Source organism: Oncorhynchus mykiss, chromosome 6 (assembly GCF_057628025.1).
Source record: "Oncorhynchus mykiss isolate SJ-2025 chromosome 6, ASM5762802v1, whole genome shotgun sequence".
Taxonomy (NCBI): domain Eukaryota; kingdom Metazoa; phylum Chordata; class Actinopteri; order Salmoniformes; family Salmonidae; genus Oncorhynchus; species Oncorhynchus mykiss.
In genome coordinates, this window is record NC_143027.1 from 72,701,554 (window position 1) to 72,728,315 (window position 26,762).

At 43.9% G+C, this 26,762-nt stretch overlaps 1 protein-coding gene across 8 annotated transcripts in view; it reads left to right on the plus strand.

Annotated features, from left to right (window-relative positions):
- Positions 1-26,762, plus strand: part of LOC110526536 (diacylglycerol lipase-alpha) — a 46,899-nt gene that overhangs the window by 15,191 nt on the left and 4,946 nt on the right. For 2 of the 8 annotated variants that reach the window (XM_090238800.1, XM_021607586.3), the window contains 19 exons: positions 3,101-3,202; positions 3,389-3,600; positions 7,178-7,279; positions 7,463-7,601; positions 7,734-7,793; positions 7,919-8,006; positions 8,151-8,285; positions 8,420-8,497; positions 8,600-8,724; positions 9,139-9,289; positions 9,997-10,080; positions 11,550-11,627; positions 13,417-13,497; positions 13,686-13,828; positions 15,795-15,863; positions 15,954-16,026; positions 16,164-16,372; positions 18,954-19,080; positions 22,769-25,000. In XM_090238800.1, coding sequence (XP_090094926.1) covers positions 3,108-3,202; positions 3,389-3,600; positions 7,178-7,279; positions 7,463-7,601; positions 7,734-7,793; positions 7,919-8,006; positions 8,151-8,285; positions 8,420-8,497; positions 8,600-8,724; positions 9,139-9,289; positions 9,997-10,080; positions 11,550-11,627; positions 13,417-13,497; positions 13,686-13,828; positions 15,795-15,863; positions 15,954-16,026; positions 16,164-16,372; positions 18,954-19,080; positions 22,769-23,551 — 2,832 coding nt within the window. In that variant the 5' untranslated portion in view covers positions 3,101-3,107 and the 3' untranslated portion in view covers positions 23,552-25,000. Of the gene's footprint in view, positions 1-3,100; positions 3,203-3,388; positions 3,601-7,177; positions 7,280-7,462; positions 7,602-7,733; positions 7,794-7,918; positions 8,007-8,150; positions 8,286-8,419; positions 8,498-8,599; positions 8,725-9,138; positions 9,290-9,996; positions 10,081-11,549; positions 11,628-13,416; positions 13,498-13,685; positions 13,829-15,794; positions 15,864-15,953; positions 16,027-16,163; positions 16,373-18,953; positions 19,081-22,768; positions 25,001-26,762 lie in introns of those variants that run through there. The other 6 variants (XM_021607583.3, XM_036980919.2, XM_090238802.1 and 3 more) reach the window with 3 other exon arrangements.

The following is a 26,762-nucleotide window of genomic DNA, read 5'->3' on the forward strand; positions in this document are numbered from 1 at the left end:
TGAAAAGGTTCCTCTGAGTGTGCTGTGTGGGGAACAAAACATTTCTCACATGCAGGGACTTGTCGTACAAACATTCCACAAAACACATGTTAGTTGGATTCACAGATCCAAATTAGATTCACAGATCCAAATTAGAATAGATTGTAGTAGTGAGAGATTCTATGACTCACAGTTGACAGAATATAGAGAACTGTCTTGCAGAGTGGCCTGAAACCGCATACACAATACTACATTTCCCCATAGGGACACGATAAAGAACTTCATTTAATGGACTGTCGTTTCTCTTTGCTCATTTGAGCTGTTCTTGCCATAATATGGATTTGGTCTTTTACCAAATAGGGCAATATTCTGTATACCACCCCTACCTTGTCACATCACAACTGATTGGCTCAAACGCCTTAAGAAGGAAAGAAATTCCACAAATTAACTTAACAAGGCAAACCTGTTAATTGAAATGCATTCCAGGTGACTACCTCATGAAACTGGTTGAGAGAATGCTAAGAGTGTGCAAAGCTGTCATCAAGATGAAGGGTGGCTACTTTGAAGAATCTCAAATGTATCAAATATATTTTGATTTGTTTTAACTTTTTTTTAATAATACATGATTCCATGTGTGAAATGTAATAGTTTTGATGTCTTCACTATTCTACAATGTAGAAAATAGTAAAACTAAAGAGAACACCTGGAATGAGTAGGTCTGTGCAAACCTTTGACTGGTACTGTATGTTCTCTCTTCAACTGGTTTGGGACATTTCTAACAGCTTAATATGGTCTCTGCATTTCCAAGCTGAAGGTGCCATCCACATTCCTAAAATGTTCTTCTTTGAGGTCTTTATGACCTGGAAGTCTCTTAGTCTCGCCGAGTCTCTTAGTATCACTTAGCTTTCCTGCCATGTTGTTGATGCTGAGTCTGTTGAATAAAATGGCTCATTATTATATCCCTACAATATTTCTCAATTATTTCTTCATGTTACACCACGAAAGAAAACACTTTCAAAAGTTTTCCAATTCAACAGAAGCCCAGTTCTACCTACCTAAGTGCATTTGATAAATGTTTACCCAGTGTCTTACACATCTCTAGGGTGATGGATGCCCTATGCTAAGCGCATTCGGTGGCCTGTGGGTTTAAGACATGCACTGATGAGAATGATTAATATCCTCGTTTTGAAGCTACAGTAGAAAAACCTATTTCAGCAGAGGTGGAACTCTGCTTGAGTGGGCTCTGGGGAGGTCACTGCCATATGGGAGGGCTTGGAGTTGGACAGTGGATATTACTGTGAGATGAGCTGGGTGTTGTCAGTATGAGCACTAATGGAGTACAGCCAAACCAAGGAGTATGGATCAGCCTGTGTTGTAGTACTTGGGCTTACTTTTTTTTTTTTTTATCATCAAAGGAATTGATCCCAAATGAATTCTACTGTATGGCTGTATTCCATACAGTTTCTATGACCTGGGTATTGTGGATTTGTGTTGACTGGCATACAGTTACATGTGTAGTTCCTAGAATAGCCTACCAGTTGGCAAAGGAAAGCTGCCATTTAAAATCCATACTCTCTGTTAGAGGTCCTAGGAGCCATTGCCCTAAAAGGCAAGCAATGTTAATAGTTAGTATGTAACCTATTATACTTTCTGAAAGACAAAGGGACAGTTAGGGGTTTGAGAACAGAAACTGCTTCTCCCTACAATTGTATTTTATTTTTATTTCACTAGGCAGTTCAGTTAAGAACAAATTCTTATTTACAATGACGGCCTACACCGGCCAAACCCAGATGACGCTGGGCCAATTGTGCGCCGCCCTATGGGACTCCCAATCACGGTCGGTTGTGATACAGCCTGGATTCGAACCAGGGTGTCTGTAGTGACACACTGGGATGCAGTGCCTTAGACTGCTGCGCCACCCGGGAGCCTTCTCCTCTGTCAATACCTGTCCCAGACTTTTCTAAATCTAGGCCTAATCAGATTCAATAAAAACACATGGGCTTATTGGTATGGGAGAGTGTGCTGCTTCACTGATCCTATTAATATAGACTTTCCAATTAGTGGTAGTGTGTTCCACTGGTAAGATCCCCATGGGGACTGCAACCTGTATCTAGGCTATAACACACGGCCTGGAGGAGAGGAGGGTTTGGAGTGGAAGCCATGTGGCAGCCGGCGACCGGGGTGGCAGAGCAGTAATGTTGTCCTAACCTGTAGTGAGACCATATAGACCTGTAACACTGTGTTTAGCCGGCCTTTATTGAAGCATACACTAGACATAGTTGTCTTGAAAATCATGGAATATGTAGTTGCCGACTTTATCCAGTTTTAGGATCCCTGCCCCCACGCTTGATTTAAATTCTCTATAAAAATGAGTCACAAACTTGGTACACTGTTACACTAGGCGTTCCTTCCACGGTTTTAACCATCTGCTACCCATGTGTTTTGTGACAGTGGACTTTGCTTCTGTTTTGACCAAATATGCTAACGGAATACCACTAAGCTAAGGCTAGCCACCTCTCCAGATCCCTCATGCTCTCCCTCTCTTTTACTTCAGTTCAATTTAGGCCTAAGGCACTTTTTACTTGTTTTAGACTGCCCTTTTTGGATGAAGGGAAGAATGAAAAGGGGTGTTCACGTTACCAGAGCATATGGTAACAAACAGACCCATTAAAACAAGTCCTCTCTCATTACCTGGGCCACATTATCCACATAAACTATCTTAGCCATTATCCCACTGTCTCCCTCTCACACTCTCTTTACCTCCATATTTCCATTTCACCTCTCTCTTTCCATCTGGAGAGTTTCATTGTGAGAAGAAACAGAGCGTACTGATAGTTCTGCTGTAGTCTGACTGATGCTGCAGAGCTTTGAGGAAGTCTTGTCTATTATGAAAGTTAGGTCAGTGGGGAAAGAGTATGGCCTTTTGATCACGCCATGATGTGGACATTGCTTTTTTTTATTTCTCGTCCTCTCTTGCTTTCTCAGAGGGCAGCGATGCTGGGTACTGTGGGCAGGATTTGTTAAAGCCAAGGGTGTGTGTTAAACCACTATTTTAAGCGCTCTTTTGTTCAAGGTTGTGAAGATTTGTGTCAATGTGCTTTTCTTCCTCTCTCCCTCACAGGGCAGTGATGCCTGGTATGGTGATGTTTCGGCGGCGCTGGTCAGTTGGCAGTGATGACCTAGTGCTGCCCGCCCTCTTCCTCTTTCTACTGCACTGCATCTGGTGAGTACTGCGTTTTGATGTTTTTCTCTGTGAGTGTATGTTCCTGTGTCTGTCTGTGGTCCGGAGTCCCCTCACCAAGCTAAAAGTATGAAGCTGTATATGAGATGGAATATTTACCCCCAAAAAATGTTGTCTGAACCATGGGTGTGTCATCTGTGGGACCATGCCCCTCCCTCCCCCTCCCAGGCTGGTGGTTCTGTCTGTGGTTCTGTTCGGCCTGCCCTATGGCTCGGACCAGTCCTGCTCGGTCACCCTGGTGGACCATGGCTGGGGGTACCTGGGCATCTTGGTCAGCTGCCTGATCTGTGAGAGCGCCATCATATGGCTGAGTATGAGAGGCAGCATCCTCTACACACAACCCAGAGAAGCTGTGCAATATGTCATCTACATACGACTAGGTAAGTCACACCAGCATGTTATCACAGACACACTATATATATATGTATGTACAGTGGGGCAAAAAAGTATTTAGTCAGCCACCAATTGTACAAGTTCTCCCACTTAAAAAGATGAGGCCTGTAATTTTCATCATAGGTACACTTCAACTATGACAGACAAAATGAGGGAAAAAAATCCAGAAAATCACATTGTAGGATTTTTTATGAATTTATTTGCAAATTATGGTGGAAAATAAGTATTTGGTCACCTACAAACAAGCAAGATTTCTGGCTCTTACAGACCTTCTTTAAGAGGCTCCTCTGTCCTCCACTTGTTACCTGTATTAATGGCACCTGTTTGAACTTGTTATCAGTATAAAAGACACCTGTCCACAACCTCAAACAGTCACACTCAACTCCACTATGGCCAAGACCAAAGAGCTGTCAAAGGACACCAGAAACAAAATTGTAGACCTGCACCAGGCTGGGAAGACTGAATCTACAATAGGTAAGCAGCTTGGTTTGAAGAAATCAACTGTGGGAGCAATTATTAGGAAATGGAAGACATACAAGACCACTGATAATCTCCATCGATCTGGGGCTCCACGCAAGGTCTCACCCCGTGGGGTCAATGATCACAAGAACGGTGAGCAAAAATCCCAGAGTGAATGACCTGCAGGGAGCTGGGACCAAAGTAACAAAGCCTACCATCAGTAACACACTACGCCGCCAGGGACTCAAATCCTGCAGTGCCAGACGTGTCCCCCTGCTTAAGCCAGTACATGTCCAGGCCCGTCTGAAGTTTGCTAGAGAGCATCTGGATGATCCAGAAGAAGATTGGGAGAATGTCATATGGTCAGATGAAACCAAAATATAACTTTTTGGTAAAAATTCAACTCGTTGTGTTTGGAGGACAAAGAATGCTGAGTTGCATCCAAAGAACACCATACCTACTGTGAAGCATGGGGGTGGAAACATCATGCTTTGGGGCTGTTTTTCTGCAAAGGGACCAGGACGACTGATCCGTGTAAAGGAAAGAATGAATGGGGCCATGTATCGTGAGATTTTGAGTGAAAACCTCCTTCCATCAGCAAGGGCATTGAAGATGAAACGTGGCTGGGTTTTTCAGCATGACAATGATCCCAAACACACCACCCAGGCAACAAAGGAGTGGCTTCGTAAGAAGCATTTCAAGGTCCTGGAGTGGCCTAGCCAGAAAAAATATAAAATATTTGGAGGGAGTTGAAAGTCTGTGTTGCCCAGCAACAGCCCCAAAACATCACTGCTCTAGAGGAGATCTGCATGGAGGAATGGGCCAAAATACCAGCAACAGTGTGTGAAAACCTTGTGAAGACTTATAGAAAACGTTTGATCTCTGTCATTGCCAACAAAGGGTGTATAACAAAGTATTGAGATACTTTTGTTATTTACCAAATACTTATTATCCACCATAATTTGCAAATAAATTCATAAAAAATCCTACAAAGTGATTTTCTGGATTTTTTTTCCTCATTTTGTCTGTCATAGTTGAAGTGTACCTATGATGAAAAGTGCAGGCCTCTCATCTTTTTAAGTGGGAGAACTTGCACAATTGGTGGCTGACTAAATACTTTTTGCCCCACTGTATGTATGTCATGCTTAACATACAGTGCCTTCGTAAAGTATTCAGACCCCTTGACTTTTCCACATTTTATTGTTAGTATTTTCCTTAAACTGATTCAATTGTTTTTTCCCTCATAATGACAAAGTAAAAACAGGTTTTTAGAAATGTTTACTAATTTATTTTTAAAAATCTAAATGGAAATATTACATTTTATTTAAGTATTCAGACCCTTTACTCAGTACTTTGTTGAAGCACCTTTGGCAATGATCATAGCATCAAGTCTTCTTGGGTATGACTCTACAAGCTTGGCACATCTTTATTTCGGGAGTTTCTCCAATTCCCTGCAGATCTCAAGCTATATCAGGTTGGATGGGGAGCGTTGCTGCACAGCTATTTTCGGGTCTCTTCAGAGAAGTTCGATCGGGTTCAAGTCCGGGCTCTGGCTGGGCCACTCAAGGACATTGAGACTTGTCCCGAATCCACTCCTGCTTTGTCTTGGCTGTGTGCTAAGGGTCGTCGTCCTGTTGGAAGGTGAACCTTCACCCCAGTCTGAGGTCCTGAGCGCTCTGGAGCAGGTTTTCATCAAGGATCTCTCTGTACTTTGCTCTGTTCGTCTTTGCCTCGATCCTGACTAGTTTCCAAGTCCCTGCCACTGAAAAACATTCCCACAGCATGATGCTGCCACCACCATGCTTCACCGTAGGGATGATGCCAGGTTTCCTCCAGAAGTGACGCTTGGCATTCAGGTGAAAAATCTTGCTTCTCATGGTTTGAGAGTCTTTTTAGGTGCCTTTTGGCAAACTCCAAGCGGGCTGTCATGTGCCTTTTACTGAGGAGTGGCTTCCATCTGGCCACTACCATAAATGCCTGATTGATGGAGTGCTGCAGAGATGGTTGTCCTTCTGGATGGTTCTCCCATCTCCACAGAGGAGTGAACATTGTGTTCTTAGTCACCTCCTTGACTAAGGCCCTTCTCTCCCGATTGTTCAGTTTAGCTGGACGGACAGCTCTAGGGAGAGTCTTGGCGGTTCCAAACTTCTGCCATTTAAGAATGATGAAGGCCACTGTTTTTGGACATTCAATGCTGCAGAAATTATTTGATTTTCTTCCCAGATCTGTGCCTTGACACAATCCTGTCTCGGAGCTCATGTCCTTCGACCTCATGTCTTGGTTTTTGCTCTGACATGCACTATGGGACCGTATATAGACAGGTGTGTGCCTTTTCCAAATCATGTCCAATCAATTGATTTTACCACAGGTGGACTCCAATCAAGTTGTAGAAACATCTCAAGGATGATAAATGGAAACCGGATGCAGCTGTGCTCAATTTTGAGTCTCATAGAAAATGTTCTGAATACTTATGTAATGTTGGAATCGGCTAAACTTTGAACATTGGGATATTAAATAAATGATAGAGACGAAGCATTGAGTAGAAAGAATCTGTAGCAACCCAGAAGGCTTTGGAATGTGTTTGATGGAGGAGAGGAGAGCGATGTGTTGATATAGGGAAGACCGATGGATATCTGTGAATTAGGTGAAGGAGGGGTTGAGATCAGGAGGTGAGGGGTGAGGTCAGTTCCCCTTAAGGGAGTAATCAGGGTTAGTATCTGGTTACCTTCTTTCTCTTGGGCATAAACTAAGGATGGAGAGAGGGAGTGTCTTAAGTATGATGTATATAAACTGTGATGTGAGATGTATTGCTGTCTGATTACAGCTGTACAGAACCTTTGGGGATGATTCAACTTGGTTAAAGCTTCTCTAGTGTCCATGAGTTATTTACTCTGAAAAATAAGAAGCTAACAGTAAATAAGGTATTTCGTTTTTTTTTTCAAAAATGTTGCTACCATTTCTAAACTTGTTTTATGGGGTATTGTCCTGTAACTTAACAAAATGTGGAAAAAGTTGAGGGGTCTGAATACTTTCTGAAGTATCCTGTCTAATTTCACAATATTGAGTAATGTTATTTATCTTCCCTCCCTGCTTTCTATCTTTCAGCCATCTTGTTGGTGGAGTTGGTATATGCAGTGGTGGGGATCGCCTGGCTTTTCCAATACTACCAACCGTGCTCTGATGTCACTGCCAAGAACCTTGCTTTGGGTGAGTTAGAGAAGGGGTACGAGGGAGCAGCAATCACTAGAGTAAATATGTTGTAGACAAGACAGACTTGTAAAACAAAGTAATGGAGTAGAAATGCCCATGGGCATGTTTAGCTTTTCTTACACCATTGCGTGGTTTGTTATGAAGATCACAATATACCAAAACTATCCCGTCTCCCCCCAGGGATTGTGGTGTGCAATTGGCTGGTGATCTTCAGCGTGTGCTTCACCCTCATGTGTACCTTTGACCCCACGGGACGCACATTTGTCAAACTGAAAGCCACCCGGCGACGCCAACGCAACCTCACCACCTACACCCTCAGGTTGGTACCCTCATTCCTGCATACTACCATCTGTACATCCTTAGGTTGGTACCCTCTTCCCTGCATACTACCGTCTGTACACCCTTAGGTTGGTACGATCTGCCCTACACACTACCATCTCTAAACCCTCAGGTTGGTACCCTCTGCCCTACACACTACCATCTCTACAGAGTATACCACCTGCACCCTCAGGTTGGTACCCTCTTCCCTACACACTACTACCATCTGCCCTACACACTACTACCCTCTCTGCCCTACTCTGTCCACACCCAGCACAGCACACTAAGGTAACATCCTGCTGTACCTCCCTTCCTCAGACACCGGCTAGAGGAGGGCCAAGCCAGCAGCTGGAGCAGGAGACTGAAGTTCTTCATGTGCTGCACCCGAGCCCAGGACACACAGTCTGTGAGGGAAATATCATTATTTTTCCTCTGTCCATCACCCAACGTCCTGTATGATACAATCTATTCAGTGAGAATCAATGGTTGTGGTTGGGATCCATTCTTGTGGTTTTTCATGGTTCAAACTCTATCTCTTCTCTCCCGTTAGGATGCGTATTCCGAGGTGGCCAGCCTGTTTGCAGAGTTCTTCAGAGATCTGGACATTGTGCCTAGTGACATCATAGCTGGCCTGGTGCTGCTTCGCCAGAGACAGAGGTCTAACAGAGGTGCCATCCTGGACCAGGTAACAGGGGATGGGGACCAGTGTGGGGAGAGAAAGTGAGAGGGATGGGGGGATAGGCTACAGGTAAAAGTTGGAGGGCCTGTTTGTGTTTGACAGTCTTATTAGTGTGTGAAATAGTTGTTTTTCTCCCTCAGGCCAACAATGACATTTTAGCCTTCTTATCTGGAATGCCTGTAACTCGCAACACCAAATACCTGGACCTTAAGAACTCGGTGAGTGTGTGTTTGTGGATTGATATTGAACATCTAAGGCAGCGGTGTAGCCTCTGTCTCCATTTGTGGTTGTATTTTTAACATTGTGTATGTGTCCCTCAGACGGAGATGGGCATGTACAAGGAGGTGTGTTACTACATGCTGTTTGCCCTGGCAGCGTATGGCTGGCCCATGTACCTGATGAGGAAGCCTGCGTGTGGGCTGTGCCGCCTGGCCAGCTCCTGCCAGTAAGTCTGCCTGCCTCCCTCCCATCCCATGCACTTACACCGGTTTCACATTTCACATTCATCAGTATTGACAACGTGGTAATCCACTGGGACAATAACACTCTGGTCAGACCCCACTCTCTGACACAGTGGGTAAACAATAGAGCACTGACACACAGCGTGTTCCACTCCACTGTTCAGACAAAACACTGACCCACGCACTAACCACTTGACTAGTGATACAAAGACCTAAATACACTGAATCACACAAATGTTTGGGTTTTAGACTCACACATTCAATTTAAGGACCTATTGTAGTAATATCTCTCCATCTCTCCCCTTTCTCTCTCTTCCTCTCTCCATTTTCTTCTCTCTCTCGTCTCTTTGTCTGTCCTCTCTCTCTCTCTCTCTCCTTCTCTTCTCCTCCTCTCTCAGCTGTACATCAGGGTCTGGCTCTAGGCTGTCCCAGACAGTGACAGTGGAGGAGGATAACTGTTGTGGCTGTAACGTCCTGGCTATCCGCCGCCACTTCCTGGACAGAGAGCTGAAGCAGGTCCACGTTGTCTACACATCCTGGCACGACGCGGTGAGTACCAAATGGAAGGGTGACAGACTGAGAGGTCAGGGGTCAGTCTGGACAATTACCAGGCATGAGTAGAATACAGAAGATACAACATGCAGTGTTAGTAGAAGCAATTTGCAAAGTACAGATGAACAGGTGTATGATTTGTCATATTGTCTGTCAGTCAACAATTTGCTGTATCACTCTCCTTGGAATTGTTTCTCGAAATGACTTCTTGCTGATATATTGCACTTAGTTCCCTCAATAATATATGTAATATAACACCTTGCATGTAATATAACACCTTGCATTGCTCTGTACCAAGGGAAGTAAATCACACTGCCAATCGTCTGGCTGGATAAATACTATCCAAATCACATCCAAAATATTCCACCTGTTAATTATTTTCTGTTCGCAGAGGGACGTTGCCGTAGCGAGAAAACGAGCCCTCAAAACACACTGACTGATTTGTAAAGCAGACTTCTCTATTAACTGGGCCAAGTCTGATTTTCCATCCATTAAACCACACCATGCAGGCTAGCTAGCAGAAGAGTGGAGGGTCTTGATTTTGCAGACTCGCATCACAGAGGGAGTTAGGCCAGGACACTCCATGATGGAAGTCAACATTATAGTCCTTGGCTGTTTCTTCTGCATGCCTTTGATTGATGTGTGTAACCAAAATAAATAGATTTAGCTGCTGCCTCTCACTATTCTCTCTCTCCCCTTCATAGGTTTACGAGACACCTTTCTTTGTGGCTGTGGATCATGGGAAAAAGAAAGTTGTCATCAGCATTCGAGGAACCCTGTCCCCCAAAGTAAGACAGTGACAAACTAATGACTCACAAGTGACTGACCAGAGAGTCATCAAACTGCCATGGTCGTGTCCCAAATGGCAACCTATTCCCTATATATTGCAACACTTTTGACAAGAGCTTCTGGTCGAAAGTTGTACATGTAGTGTTTAAAAAGAGAGAGAGGGTGATGGCACCTACCAAAAAGACTGCAACAACCTACACAGTCCACTATATAGGCCAAAAGGTGCTATTTGGGATGTAGACGATGACTCACAAGTGAATGACCAGAAAGTCACAAGTCCAAATCAGTCAATCATGGAGCACAATACAATGTTATGCAGTACAACCACTTTCAGTGAAGTTAAATTCCTCACAGTTCTATGACGTCAAATTCCCATGAAGTCTCCATCTTCAACTGAACTCACACACCCTCTCTCTTGTTGGCTGAACATTCTCTGGGCTCAATTTTGCTCAAGTACTGTAAAATCACTATACTCCGCAGCACGATTTATGAGAACTTTTCTTTAAGTGTCCAAGGAAAGGAGAATATTATTTAACTGGAGCAGAAAGAGAATGTGTTGCACTTGCTAGCAGTATTCAGAACTCGCCTCGAATATGTGTCAACCCATCTATTTAAAATGTCATGGTTATTTTTCTCACATCAAATTATTTTTGTTCTTTACTTGAGGAAATGGAGCACATTTTCTCTCTCTCTCACACACACACACACACACACACTCTGTCTCTCCTGTCTTTCATCTTTTGTTATCACCTCCTCCAATAAAGACATTCTCTGGCAACTAAGAAAGTATTTTTTTAAACCTCCAGATTTGGTCTAGATGTGTCAATGTGTAGTTCATACATGCATAATCTATGAGCAGAATTACTGTCTCACCTCAATTAGCCACGAAATCCCTAGTTTGAAAGTGACTGTTTCCTTCAAGCCATTTTCTCTACATTTCCCCCAATGTGGCCCAGCCCCCTAGCAATTCGAGTTCTGGCCAATGAGTTCAGTCCCTCGCATTTGAAAGGGAAAAGGGATACCTAGTCAGTGGCACAACTGAATTCATTCACCTGAAATGTGTCTTCCATATTTAACCCAATAACTAAATCAGAGGTGTTCCGTGTGGCTGCCTTAATCGACATCTGCCTTGATCAAGGGCAGAACGGCAGATTTTTCCACGTTTCCAACTCGGGGATTCGAACAAGCAACCTTTCGGTTACTGTCCCAACGCTCTAACTGTTAGGCTACCTGCCGCTGACTGACAGCTAGCATAGGCCTGCCCAGTGTAATCCAATGAGGTTGCCGGGAGACCGAGAGCAATGATATGGCGCACATATCTGCACATGTGAAGTAGTACGCAGTTTTCAGGGACCACTTTTGGCTCGTGAGTGCTACTTTCAGAACTAGTGGCTAAAAAGTTTACAAAAGTACCAGAGAATCTCTAAGTGCATGTTGTAGTATCATAACGTGTGTGTGTGTGTGTTAGGATGCCCTGACGGATCTCACAGGGGACTCTGAGCGTCTGCCAGTGGAGGAGCAGCATGGAAACTGGCTGGGCCACAAGGTAAGAATGCATTCACCCAGCTAGACCTAGTCAAATCAGAGGTTCCCTTGGGTGTCTCTTCACCCTTTTTGTTACAAGCCATCCCCAAGAGATATCAAATTTATTTATATAGCCCTTTGCACTTCAGCTGATATCTCAAAGTGCTGTATAGAAACCCAGCCTAAAACCCCAAACAGCAAGCAATGCAGGTGTAGAAGCACGGTGGCTAGGAAAAATTCCCTAGAAAGGCCAAAACCTAGGAAGAAACCTAGAGAGGAACCAGGCTATGTGGGGTGGCCAGTCCTCTTCTGGATGTGCCCGGTGGAGATTATAACAGAACATGGCCAAGATGTTCAAATGTTCATAAATGACCAGCATGGTCCAATAATAATAAGGCAGAACAGTTGAAACTGGAGCAGCAGCACGGCCAGGTGGACTGGGGACAGCAAGGAGTCATCATGTCAGGTAGTCCTGAGGCATCGTCCTAGGGCTCAGGTCCTCCGAGAGAGAGAAAGAAAGAGAGAATTAGAGAGAGCACACTTAAATTCACACAGGACACCGAATAGGACAGGAGAAGTACTCCAGATATAACAAACTGACCCTAGCCCCCACGACACATAAACTACTGCAGCATAAATACTGGAGGCTAAGACAGGAGGGGTCAGGAGACACTGTGGCCCCATCCGAGGACACCCCCGGACAGGGCCAAACAGGAAGGATATAACCCCACCCACTTTGCCAAAGCACAGCCCCCACACCACTAGAGGAATATCTTCAACCACCAACTTACCATCCTGAGACAAGGCTGAGTATAGCCCACAAAGATCTTCGCCACGGCACAACCCAAGGGGGGGGGGGGGGGGGGCGCGCCAACCCAGACAGGATGATCACATCAGTGACTCAACCCACTCAGGTGACGCACCCCTCCCAGGGACGGTATGAGAGAGCCCCAGTAAGCCAGTGACTCAGCCCCTGTAATAGGGTTAGAGGCAGAGAATCCCAGTGGAAAGAGGGGAACCGGCCAGGCAGAGACGGCAAGGGCGGTTCGTTGCGCCAGAGCCTTTCCGTTCACCTTCCCACTCCTGGGCCAGACTACACTCAATCATATGACCCACTGAAGAGATGAGTCTTCAGTAAAGACTTAAAGGTTGAGACCGAGTTTGCGTCTCTGACATGGGTAGGCAGACCGTTCCATAAAAAATGGAGCTCTATAGGAGAAAGCCCTGCCTCCAGCAGTTTGCTTAGAAATTCTAGGGACAATTAGGAGGCCTGCGTCTTGTGACCGTAGCGTACGTGTAGGTATGTACGGCAGGACCAAATCAGAGCGATAGGTAGAAGCAAGCCCATGTAATGCTTTGTAGGTTAGCAGTAAAACCTTGAAATCAGCCCTTGCTTTGACAGGAAGCCAGTGTAGGGAGGCTAGCACTGGAGTTTATTTAGTGCTTTATCCGGGTAGCCGGAAAGTAGAGCATTGCAGTAGTCTAACCTAGAAGTGACAAAAGCATGGATTAATTTTTCTGCATCATTTTTGGACAGAAAGTTTCTGATTTTTGCAATGTTACGTAGATGGAAAAAAGCTGTCCTTGAAATGGTCTTGATATGTTCTTCAAAAGAGAGATCAGGGTCCAGAGCTCCCAAAGCACAGGGGCCATTTCACTTCTCAAAAGTGGAATGATTTATAGATGTAAAATGAGTGGATATTAAAATGATTTAATAAAGATGCTGAAGCGAAGAAAAAATGAATGGAATATTAGTCTGCCTCTCTCTCTCTCTCTCCCCTATTCCCTCCCTCCTTCTCTTCCTCTCTCAGGGGATGGTTTACTCAGCAGAGTACATTAAGAAGAAACTGGAGCAGGAAATGATCTTGTCACAAGCCTTTGGAAGAGATTTGGTACATGAGTGATGAATATGTGCATATGTCTCAGTGTGGAGTGTGGTTGAAAGGATTTGTGCATATTGTTTGAAATGTAATAGGTTTGCATAACTAACACTTTCATGGGAACAGAGCATTAGAAGAAATAGAAGATTGAAGGGTGTGTGTGTGTGTGTATACAAGTCTAATCCGAATGTTTTTCTCAGGGTAAGGGAACCATGCACTACGGGCTGGTGATAGTGGGACACTCCCTTGGTGCTGGTACTGCAGCCATCCTGTCCTTCCTGCTCCGTCCCCAGTACCCCACACTGCAGTGCTACTCCTACTCTCCACCAGGTGGCCTTCTGAGGTAAATATGGCCTTCATCAGGTAGATGTAGTTGCTCGGCCCATTGCTTGTAGCCACTTATAGCTATTGCAACAGGACAGAAAGCACCAAGACCTACTCGGATCAAGAGAGCTTTGCATCAGACATTCATATCCCATTGCTTGTATAGCCTGGAATTGTATTGAGAAAGAAATTACCAATAATACTCTAAACACGCACACTGAAACGTCTCACCTTCAACAGTCATAAGATCACTGTGTAACATGTCCATCTTTCAGTAGATGTTAGGCTCTATTATGGGGCTTGTTTCTTTCAGTAGATATTAGGCTCTATTATGGGGCTTGTTTCTTTCAGTAGATGTTAGGCTCTATTATGGGCTCGTTTCTTTCAGTAGATGTTAGGCTCTATTATGGGGCTTGTTTCTTTCAGTAGATATTAGGCTCTATTATGGGGCTTGTTTCTTTCAGTAGATATTAGGCTCTATTATGGGCTCGTTTCTTTCAGTAGATGTTAGGCTCTATTATGGGGCTTGTTTCTTTCAGTAGATATTAGGCTCTATTATGGGGCTTGTTTCTTTCAGTAGATGTTAGGCTCTATTATGGGCTCGTTTCTTTCAGTAGATGTTAGGCTCTATTATGGGGCTTGTTTCTTTCAGTAGATATTAGGCTCTATTATGGGGCTTGTTTCTTTCAGTAGATATTAGGCTCTATTATGGGGCTTGTTTCTTTCAGTAGATATTAGGCTCTATTATGGGGCTTGTTTCTTTCAGTAGATATTAGGCTCTATTATGGGCTCGTTTCTTTCAGTAGATATTAGGCTCTTATGGGCTCGTTTCTTTCAGTAGACATTAGGCTCTATTATGGGGCTTGTTTCTTTCAGTAGATATTAGGCTCTATTATGGGGCTTGTTTCTTTCAGTAGATATTAGGCTCTATTATGGGGCTTGTTTCTTTCAGTAGATATTAGGCTCTATTATGGGGCTCGTTTCTTTCAGTAGATATTAGGCTCTATTATGGGGCTCGTTTCTTTCAGTAGATATTAGGCTCTATTATGGGGCTCGTTTCTTTCAGTAGATATTAGGCTCTATTATGGGGCTTGTTTCTTTCAGTAGATATTAGGCTCTTATGGGGCTTGTTTCTTTCAGTAGACATTAGGCTCTATTATGGGGCTTGTTTCTTTCAGTAGATATTTGGCTCTATTATGGGGCTTGTTTTTTTTTGCCTTGTGGCAAAGTAGAATAACCTCTATAAAGCGGCCAGTCGCCTCAAACTGGATTTGCAATGTAAATCATGGTGAGAGAGGTTGTGTGAACATAGGACATGTTCCAGTGCTCTGCCTGTCCAGTGCTGTTCTGAGAAGGTCATTTGTGTTTAGAACTGGTTCTAGATTATCTGTGCTGATCAGATGAGGTAGAGGCCTTTTGTCAAGTCCTCCAGTTTCTAGATTATAGCATAAAGCAGGGAACTCAGAAGCATCATCTCTGTATACACCAGTGTTTTCTGTGCTGAAATCTTTTTTCTTCATATTTGTCAGTCGTGACTCGTGATCTAGCCTGTTTGTCTCTGATCTCATCTATTGATATTGATTGGATCCCAATCCCGTTTATGACGCCGCTGTCTATCTTGGATGCTTTTTATCGAAGGGCAACTCATCGCGGGCCTTGATGCCTCTACACATCGACATTTGCTGAGGAGAGATGTTGAATTATTTAGCTGGAATGAGATCAGACTCGTGATTTTTGTGTGTGGAAAACGTCTGGCTGGAAATTCAGCAGCAACAGTTTCAGTGGTGACGGAGGGAAAGAGAGTACACATCACATTCTTACTAGACGAACACTTAGTTTTTCTGACCCGCTCTTCCTTTTTTCACATCCTCTTTCTCTTTTTGTGTCTCTGACAAGCATTTCGCTTCACCCGCTGTAACATCTGCTAAATATGTGTATGTGACCAATAACATTTGATTTGACTCTCCTCATCATTTTGTTTCTAGTGAGGATGCCATGGAGTACTCCAAAGAGTTTGTCACTTCTGTCGTTTTGGGAAAGGACCTTGTCCCAAGGTATGTCATCTATGTAGAAACCCCACCTATTTCAAGTATCGTATGTCATGATGTACAGCTGTACTCATTTCTCTCCTGTTTGTCTCATAGGATTGGTCTCTCTCAGTTGGAGGGGTTTCGGCGCCACCTGCTGGAAGTCTTACAGAAGAGCGACAAGCCAAAGGTAGCGCATGTATTTCTAATTAGATAGCAAACTGTGTGTGTGTGATCAAACCCTGTATATTCTACAGAAAGGAAGCATCAACACTGTGCTCTAACTGCTATCAGTATAGGTTGTAACTGCTGATATCTCCCTGCCAGTGGAGGATCATTGCAGGGGGAACTAAGTGCATTCCTAAGTCCGAGCTGCCTGTGGACGATGGCCCCCAGCCCCAGACAGCCCCCGTGCCCCCCAGCACCCGTCTCTGGCTGCATCCCAGTGATCTCAGCATCGCCCTGTCAGCCTCCACCCCTCTCTACCCCCCGGGCAAGGTCATCCACGTGGTCCACAACCACCCCTCAGAGACATGGTAAGAGCCCTGGCATTACAATGATGGCACAAGAAAGTTTGTCACATTCACAGGGTCACAGATTTCATTTCAGGGTACTGTGGAATCCTCTGACCAACAATGCAGGTCAAAGAGAAGTGAGTGAAACAATAGTACAAATAATATTAGTAGTAATACTAATATAGTAGTAATAAAAAGTAAAAAAATAGAATAGAAAAAGATCACCGGACAGCATATACTGTATATACACTACCGTTCAAAAGTTTGGGGTCATTTAGAAATGTCCTTGTTTTTGAAAGGAAAGCACATGTTTTGTCTATTAAAATAACATCAAATTGATCAGATGTACAGTGTAAACATTGTTAATGTTGTAAATTACTATTGTTGCTGGAAACGGCACATTTATTTTTTTAAAGTATCTATATAGGTGTACAGAGGCCCATTATCAGCAACTATCACACTTCTGTTCCAATGGAACGTTGTGCCAGCTAATCCAAGTTGATCATTTTAAAAGGCTAATTGATCATAAAAAAAACTTTTGCAATTATGTTGGCACAGCTGAAAATTGTTGTTCTGATTTAAGAAGCAATAAAACTGGCCTTTAGACTAGTTGAGTATCAGCATTTGTGAGTTCGATTACAGGTTCAAAATGGCCAGAAACAAATTACTTTCTTATGAAACTCGTCAGTCTATTCTTGTTCTGTGAGGCGTCTGTTTCTCAAACTAGACACTCTAATGTACTTGTCCTCTTGCTCAGTTGTGCACTGGGGCCTCCCACTCTTTCTATTCTGGTTGGAGCCAGTTTGCGCTGTTCTGTGAAGGTAGTATACAGCATGGTACGAGATCTTCAGTTTCTTGGCAATTTCTCACATAGAATAGCCTTCATTTCTCATTTCTAAATGACCCCAAACTTTTGAACTGTAGTGTATACACACATTTACAGCTAGTTTTAAATGATATACAGCTGCTGCAGTTAAAAGTAGTGAAGTGTATAAACAAGGATACTTCTCTATAGAGTGAGTAACAATGATAAATGTCCATTGTGGGTTGAGGGGGGGCAGGGGGGAGGATAAATGTCTGTTGCGGTGGAGGTCAAATGAAGTCCGAGGGACAGGGGGAGCAGGTAGCAGCCTATTGGTGGCTATTCAGCAGCCTGATGATCTGAGGTTAGAAGCTATTGGCCAGTCTGTCAGTTTTTGCCATGATGCACCTAAATTGATTGTCGAAATCAGGGAGAACAGGCCGTGTCTCGGGTGGCTGAGGTCCATGATGATCTTCTTGGCCTTCCTGTGACACCTTGTGTTGTAGGTGTCCTGGAGGGCAGGCAGTGTGCACCCAATGGTGCGTTCGACTGAGCGTACCACCCTCTGTAGAGCCTTGCTGTCAGCGGCGGCGGAGTTGCCGTACCAGGCTGTGATGCAGCCCAACCGTATGCTCTCGATGGTGCTCCTAAAGAACACTGAGGGCCCTCGGGGACAGGCCAAATTTCTTCAGCCTCTTGAGGTTGAAGAGTTGCTGTCGTGCCTCGTTCAGAGATTACGATCAACTTTATTATCCCACTAGGGGGAAATTTGTTTGGTCATCTGCTTAAAAATACTTTACATAAAACATGAAACTACACAAAATAATTAATTCAAAGTGCAATAGCTACACGTTTAAAATGAAAGTGCAATATGCTGTATACTGGAGGGACCAACAGACTATCTATTATACAGCCTAATGGCTGTTGGAATGAAAGAGTCCCATATCTATCTGTTTTGAGTGAAGGGGATGAGTAGTGTCCTGTAAAATGCTTTCAAGTTTTAGGAGGATGGGTTTTTGTGTGCAGGTTGGTGGCTGATTCTTGATCTATACCAATTATCCTTTCCGCCGCTTTATGCGCTGAAGCATATTCACCACGGTATCTGTGTGGTTTGACCATTTCAGCTTCTTGGAGATGTTTATGCCGATGAACTTTTTTTTGACCGTCTCCAGGGCGGCCCTGTTGATGAGGATGGGAGCGTGCTCAGCCTGGTTCCTCCTGAAGTCCACAACCAGCTCCTTTGTTTTGCTGATGTTGAGGGATTTGTTGTTTACCTGGCACCACGGCGTAAGAATGCCTGCCTCCTCTCTGTAGACCGTCTTGTCACATCAGTAACTTGATGATGGAGTTGGGACTGTGAGGCCACCCGGTCGCGGGTATACAGGGAGTACAGTAGGGGACTGAGGATGCACCCTTGTGGGGCTCCCGTGTTAAGGATCAGTGTGAAGGAGGTGATGTTGCCTACCTTCACCACCTGGGGGCAGCCCGTCAGGAAGTCCAGCACCCAGTTGCATAGGGAGGAGTTCAGTCCCAAGGCGGAGAGCTTTGTGGTGAGCTTAGCGGTATTGTAGTTGATGAACAGCATCCTCACATGCATTCCTTTCTTCCAGGTGGGTGAGGACAGTGTATACTACCAGTCAGTTTAGTACACATCTAGGGTGACATGTTTTATGCTAATTGGATAGAAACTGTACGAGGGAAAAGACTGGCTTTACGCAGACATTACTTTTGGTATAAATGTGCATGCATACATCATTTTGCTGCGTATATAATTTAGCATGCCCCTCTCTCTGTGTGTAGCTGTGGACAGGAGGAGCCCACCTACTCAGCTCTCTGGGGGGATAACAAGTCTTTCAACGAGGTCATCATCTCCCCTGCCATGCTAAACGAGCACATGCCTCACATGGTGATGGAGGGACTCAACAAGGTCTGTGAATATAATAGATACACTGTCCATGTCTGTCTGGGTTTCCTTTGTGTGTTGGATGGGATGACTGGAAGTTTCCTGTAGATAAAATTAGATTGTAGGGGTCCTGGTCAGATGCTCTGTTGGGGAAGGTGATAGAATAAGGTAGCGGAGTCCTGGTGAAGTGCACTGAGGGAAGTATCAATTAATCAAACCTCATTCATGCACTGAGTTGGCAGGTGATGACACTGGATGAATGTTCTACAGTTGAAGTCAAAAGTATTTAGTCAGCCACCAATTGTGCAAGTTCTCCCACTTAAAAAGATGAGAGGCCTGTAATTTTCATCATAGATACACTTCAACTATGACAGACATAATGAGAAGAAAATCCAGAAAACCACATTGTAGGATTTTTAATGAATTTATTTGCAAATTATGGTGGAAAATAAGTATTTGGTCACCTACAAACAAGCAAGATTTCTGGCTCGCACAGACCTGTAACTTTTTCTTTAAGAGGCTTCTCTGTCCTCCACTTGTTACCTGTATTAATGGCACCTATTTGAACTTGTTATCAGTATAAAAGACACCTGTCCACAACCTCAAACAGTCACACTCCAAACTCCACTATGGCCAAGACCAAAGAGCTGTCAAAGGACACCAGAAACAAAATTGTAGACCTGCACCAGGCTGGGAAGACTGAATCTGCAATAGGTAGGCAGCTTGGTTTGAAGAAATCAACTGTGGGAGCAATTATTAGGAAATGGAAGACATACAAGACCACTGATAATCTCCAGCGATCTGGGGCTCCACGCAAGAATCCCAGAACCACACAGGGGGACCTAGTGAATGACCTGCAGAGAGCTGGGACCAAAGTAACAAAGCCTACCATCAGTAACACACTACGCCGCCAGGGACTCAAATCCTGCAGTGCCAGACGTGTCCCCCTGCTTAAGCCAGTGCATGTCCAGGCCCGTCTGAAGTTTGCTAGAGAGCATTTGGATGATCCAGAAGAAGATTGGGAGAATGTCATATGGTCAGATGAAACCAAAATATAACTTTTTGGTTAAAAACTCAACTTGTCGTGTTTGGAGGACAAAGAATGCTGAGTTGCGTCCAAAGAACACCATACCTACTGTGAAGCATGGGGGTCGAAACATCATGCTTTGGGGCTGTTTTTCTGCAAAGCGTCCAGGACGACTGATCCGTGTAAAGGAAAGAATGAATGGGGCCATGTATCGTGAGATTTTGAGTGAAAACCTCCTTCCATCAGCAAGGGCATTGAAGATGAAACGTGGCTGGGTCTTTCAGCATGACAATGATCCCAAACACACTGCCCGGGCAACGAAGGAGTGGCTTCGTAAGAAGCATTTCAAGGTCCTGGAGTGGCCTAGCCAGTCTCCAGTTCTCAACCCCATAGAAAATCTTGAGGGAGTTAAAAGTCTGTGTTGCCCAGCAACAGCCCCAAAACATCACTGCTCTAGAGGAGATCTGCATGGAGGAATGGGCCAAAATACCAGCAACAGTGTGTGAAAACCTTGTGAAGACTTACAGAAAACGTTTGACCTCTGTCATTGCCAACAAAGGGTATATAACAAAGTATTGAGAAACTTTTGTTATTGACCAAATACTTATTATCCACCATCATTTACAAATAAATTCATAAAAAATCCTACAATGTGATTTTCTGGATTTTTTTCTCATTTTGTCTGTCATAGTTGAAGTGAACCTAATGATGAAAATTACAGGCGTCTCATCTTTATAAGTGGGAGAACTTGCACAATTGGTGGCTGACTAAATACTTTTTTGCCCCACTGTACATACACCTTAGCCAAATACATTTAAACTCAGTTTTTTCACAATTCCTGACATTTAATCCTAGTAAAAATTCCCTGTCTTAGGTCAGTTAGGATCACCACTTTTATTTTAAGAATGTGAAATGCCAGAATAATAAGATAATTATTTATTTCTGCTTTTATTTCTTTCATCACATTCCCATTGGGTCATTAGTTTACATACACTCAGTTAGTATTTGGTAGCATTGCCTTTAAATTTAATTTGGGTCAAACGTTTTGTGTAGCCAAGCTTCCCACAATAAGTTGGGTGAATTTTGGCCCATTCCTCCTGACAGAGCTGGTGTAACTGAGTCAGGTTTGTAGGCCTCCCTTGCTCTCACGCTTTTTCAGTTCTGCCCACACATTTTCTATAGGATTGAGATCAGGGCTTTGTGATGGCCACTCCAATACCTTGACTTTGTTGTCCTTGCCACAACTTTGGAAGTATGCTTGGGGTCATTGTCAATTTGGAAGACCCATTTGCGATGAAGCTTTAACTTCCTGACTGTTGTCTTGAGATGTTGCTTCAATATATCCACTATTTTTTTGCCTCATGATGCCATCTATTTTGTGAAGTGCACCAGTCCCTCCTGCAGCAAAGCACCCCCACAACATGATGCTGCCAGCCCCGTGCTTCACGGTTGGGATGGTATTCTTTGGCTTGCAAGCCTCCTCCTTTTTCCTCCAAACATAACGATGGTCATTATGGCCAAACAGTTATATTTCTGTTTCATCAGACCAGAGGACATTTCTCCAAAAATTACGATCTTTGTCTCCATGTGCAGTTGTAAACCGTAGTCGGGCTTTTTTATGACGGTTTTGGAGCAGTGGCTTCTTCCTTGCTGAGCGACCTTTCAGGTTATGTCAATATACTTTTTTCCTGTGGATATTGATATTTTTGTACCTGTTTCCTCCAGCATCTTCACAAGGTCCTTTGCTGTTGTTCTGGGATTGATTTGCAGTTTTCTCACCAAAGTACGTTCATCTCTAGGAGACAGAACGCGTCTCCTTCCTGAGTGGTGTGACAGCTGCATGGTCCCATGGTGTTTATACTTGCGTACTATTGTTTGTACAGATGAACGTGGTACCTTCAGGCGTTTGGAAATTGCTCCCAAGGATGAACCAGACTTGGTCATTGCTAATTTCATTTGATTTATCCATGATGTCAAGCAAAGAGGCACTGTGTTTGAAGGTAGGCCTTGAAATACATCCACAGGTACACCTCCAATTGACTCGAATGATGTCAATTAGCCTATCAGAAGCCTCTAAAGTCATGACATCATTTTCTGGAATTTTCCAAGCCGTTTAAAGGCACAGTCAACTTAGTGTATGTAAACTTCTGACCCACTGGAATTGTGATACAGTGAATTATAAGTGAAATAATCTATCTGTAAACAATTGTTGGAAAAATTACTTGCCCTGCACAAAGTAGATGTCCTAACCGACTTGCCAAAGCTATAATTTGTTAACAAGAAATTTGTGGAGAGGTTGAAAAACAAGTTTTAATGACTCCAACCTAAGTGTAATGTAAACTTCTGACTTCAACTGTATGTATAAATGTGTTTGTGGGTTTCTGTCTGTAAAATCCTTCCTAACAATTGTATGTTTTCAATTAATAGTTAGAACTAACCTAGTGTTTTCTTGTGCTGTAGCTGGTGAAGGGTGCTGTTCACTGACGGTGTGCTGGATGTTCTGTCTGGTCTGCTCCACAGGCACTACATGCTTAGTCAATACTGAGGTTACTCTAATGGAACTGCATTGGTGTTGGAGTGTGTCTGCTGTGTGTTGGGTATTGGTGTAAGCATGGTGTTGTGTGATTGAAACTGCAGTGGTGTGTTTGTATGTCTGTGTGATACTTATGTATGATGTCTCTGCAGGTACTGGAACCATTTGGTCTCAGTTCTGAGCAGGCAGGTGCAGAGCCAATGGAGATGGAGGATGAGGGCCAACCAGCTGTTGTGGTCATAACCTCTGAAACAGAGCTGCCCTCTACACCTCTGCTTTCAGATACCTCCTCTAACGCCCACAAAGACTCACTCTCTCCCTCTCCTCTTTCAGATAGCTCTTCTGATACCAAGAAAGACCCACTCTTTTTCTCTCCTCTTTCAAATACATCTTCTGATACCCGCAAAGACCTTTCCTCTCCCTGTTCTCTTTCAGATTGTCCCTCTACCCCCAAAATAGAGCTGCCATCTACCCCTCTTACAGATACCGCATCTGTTCCCCAAACACACTCTAACCCTCCTCTTATGGGTAGTCTTTCCCCCACTGAACCATCAAATACCTCCCCACAAATAGACCAACCCGCCGTCTCCCACATAGACCAACCCGCCGTCTCCCACATAGACCAACCCGCCGTCTCCCACATAGACCAACCCGCCGTCTCCCACATAGACCAACCCGCCGTCTCCCACATAGACCAACCCGCCGTCTCCCACATAGACCAACCCGCCGTCTCCCACATAGACCAACCCGCCGTCTCCCAATTATCGAATGGCCCCTCTACTCAGAAAACTGACTTGTTCTCTACACCTCTGTCACACCCACTCTCTTTCCCTCAAGCATCACGTATCCCCCAAACAGACCTACCCTTTCCCCCACAATCATGGCAGACAGACCCCCTCCTCTTACAGGTGTACCCTTCCACCAAGCCCCTCTGAACCTGTACCATCCAATACCCCTTCATCTACCCAAGTAGACTCTTCAAATCCACCATCCACCACCCTCCCACTACCTATCCCAAATCTTCTGGCCTCTCCAGCTCACAGTCCTCTTCTGCCTCTTCAGTCTTACAAACCCTGTCTTGCTCTTTGCTTTAGCTTCAAATTGTTCAGATTGAGAAACCACCTCACACCCTACTTACTAACTAATAAACGCTTTTCTCTAGATGCAGTGAGGTTTCCATGGTTACCCCCATTTCTCCAACACTAACCCCTCCTCGTTATTCCTTGTGGCCTCCTGCTGTTGCAAATTGGCAGCTCAAGGTGTCCTGAGTAAGGAGGATGTGCTAAGTGTCTCTGAGTCCTCTGATTCCCCCACAGTTGGCATGATGGCACAAACAGACTGGCAACCAGGCTCCTGTAGACTGTGTGGTCACATCAAATAGATTCTAATGGCTGGTTTTAAATTAGAGTAGCCTGTTACCAGACAGTGATGACTACTTGTACAGATTGACCAGCCTGAAATAACCTCCCACCATTCAGACCAGTTCACTTTATATTAGTGAGATTATGGAGCACTACGCTAGCCCTCGTTTATGCTCAATTCATTGATATAATTAGTCAAAAGATAAATTGACCTAATAATATATCTCAATGGGTTCGTTACAAAGAGGGAGAACGTGATTGTCTATTAGTCATGGTCAGTGCTTGACTTGGGCAGTAGCTCACTAGAGCTGAATACCTGCACCTCACATTTTCTACTGCTTGTGCTCATTGTCCTAGCTCAAGCACCTAAATGTGAACAGTACCAGCTCTCAAAATGAGTTCCAGCACCTATTTAAGTCCAAGTCAATCACTGGTCATGGAGGCAGAACAGTACTTCCCTGGTACTGTTCTGCGCTGTGGGAGATGCACCTACTGGTTGATTTGTTTTACAGTATTTGATCTTGGTGGCTTTGTTTCTGATTGTGTCCCCTATGGTGCTGCTGGGGTGTTGATGTGCCTTTTTCTGTTGTTGTTGCTATGGAAATATTAAGGTCATGCTGCTTGCTGTCTTATTGGTCTTTCACCTGGTTCTCAGTATGTGCTATAATTATGTCCAGAAAAGTACTGTACTTCATTTAGTTTTTTCTGTGCTGATTGACACCCATCATTAGCTGACTGTTTTTATTCACATCCCTCTCTGTCCATCTCTTCCTGTTACACACAGCTTTCATACCAATACCATCCATGTTTGTTCAATGTTAACTCCCATTATCATTTATTTTCATGTTTCATTATAGCCATTTGTCATTTTCATGTTGTAATGTTGTATTCCATGTCACAATGTGTTTAAGAAAATGCATGGCTTGTGATCCACATGTTTTCATATTTATTAATGATATTGTATGTTTTTGAATAATGCTTTTTTTCATTTTGTGTTTTAACTCATTAAAGACAAATAACATATTTACCTGTGTGGTGACGTGATTACCATGAGTGTGTAGTAACTGTTGTCTGTGCTCTCTCTGTGTGGTGATGTGATTACCATGAGTGTGTAGTAACTGTTGTCTGTGCTCTCTGTGTGGTGATGTGATTACCATGAGTGTGTAGTAACTGTTGTCTGTGCTCTCTGTGTGGTGATGTGATTACCATGAGTGTGTAGTAACTGTTGTCTGTGCTCTCTGTGTGGTGATGTGATTACCATGAGTGTGTAGTAACTGTTGTCTGTGCTCTCTGTGTGGTGATGTGATTACCATGAGTGTGTAGTAACTGTTGTCTGTGCTCTCTGTGTGGTGATGTGATTACCATGAGTGTGTAGTAACTGTTGTCTGTGCTCTCTGTGTGGTGATGTGATTACCATGAGTGTGTAGTAACTGTTGTCTGTGCTCTCTGTGTGGTGACGTGATTACCATGAGTGTGTAGTAACTGTTGTCTGTGCTCTCTGTGTGGTGATGTGATTACCATGAGTGTGTAGTAACTGTTGTCTGTGCTCTCTCTGTGTGGTGATGTGATTACCATGAGTGTGTAGTAACTGTTGTCTGTGCTCTCTGTGTGGTGATGTGATTACCATGAGTGTGTAGTAACTGTTGTCTGTGCTCTCTGTGTGGTGATGTGATTACCATGAGTGTGTAGTAACTGTTGTCTGTGCTCTCTCTGTGTGGTGATGTGATTACCATGAGTGTGTAGTAACTGTTGTCTGTGCTCTCTGTGTGGTGATATGATTACCATGAGTGTGTAGTAACTGTTGTCTGTGCTCTCTCTGTGTGGTGACGTGATTACCATGAGTGTGTAGTAACTGTTGTCTGTGCTCTCTGTGTGGTGACGTGATTACCATGAGTGTGTAGTAACTGTTGTCTGTGCTCTCTCTGTGTGGTGATGTGATTACCATGAGTGTGTAGTAACTGTTGTCTGTGCTCTCTGTGTGGTGATATGATTACCATGAGTGTGTAGTAACTGTTGTCTGTGCTCTCTGTGTGGTGATGTGATTACCATGAGTGTGTAGTAACTGTTGTCTGTGCTCTCTGTGTGGTGATGTGATTACCATGAGTGTGTAGTAACTGTTGTCTGTGCTCTCTGTATGGTGATGTGATTACCATGAGTGTGTAGTAACTGTTGTCTGTGCTCTCTGTGTGGTGATGTGATTACCATGAGTGTGTAGTAACTGTTGTCTGTGCTCTCTGTGTGGTGATGTGATTACAATGAGTGTGTAGTAACTGTTGTCTGTGCTCTCTGTGTGGTGATGTGATTACCATGAGTGTGTAGTAACTGTTGTCTGTGCTCTCTGTGTGGTGATGTGATTACCATGAGTGTGTAGTAACTGTTGTCTGTGCTCTCTGTGTGGTGATGTGATTACCATGAGTGTGTAGTAACTGTTGTCTGTGCTCTCTGTGTGGTGATGTGATTACCATGAATGTGTAGTAACTGTTGTCTGTGCTCTCTCTGCTCTCTTCTTTTTCATCAGTTTAGATGAGTAACCTACTTAGGGTGTACACACCACACATACATCTGCGTAGGCCTACATATTATGGAATACTTGTGCAGCAACATGTAAGGTGAAAGTCTGAGATTTGTATCTAGGGGTATAGTGCATGACTTTGGTATCTACTCGGGTTTGGTGTTTACCTGTGCTATTCAGGTTTGTTCAGTATTCAAGTACCATGCTTAAACAAATGAGGGTGGATGGACTTAGTGTTTCTGACCTTCATCTTTCCCATCACTTGACACAGTA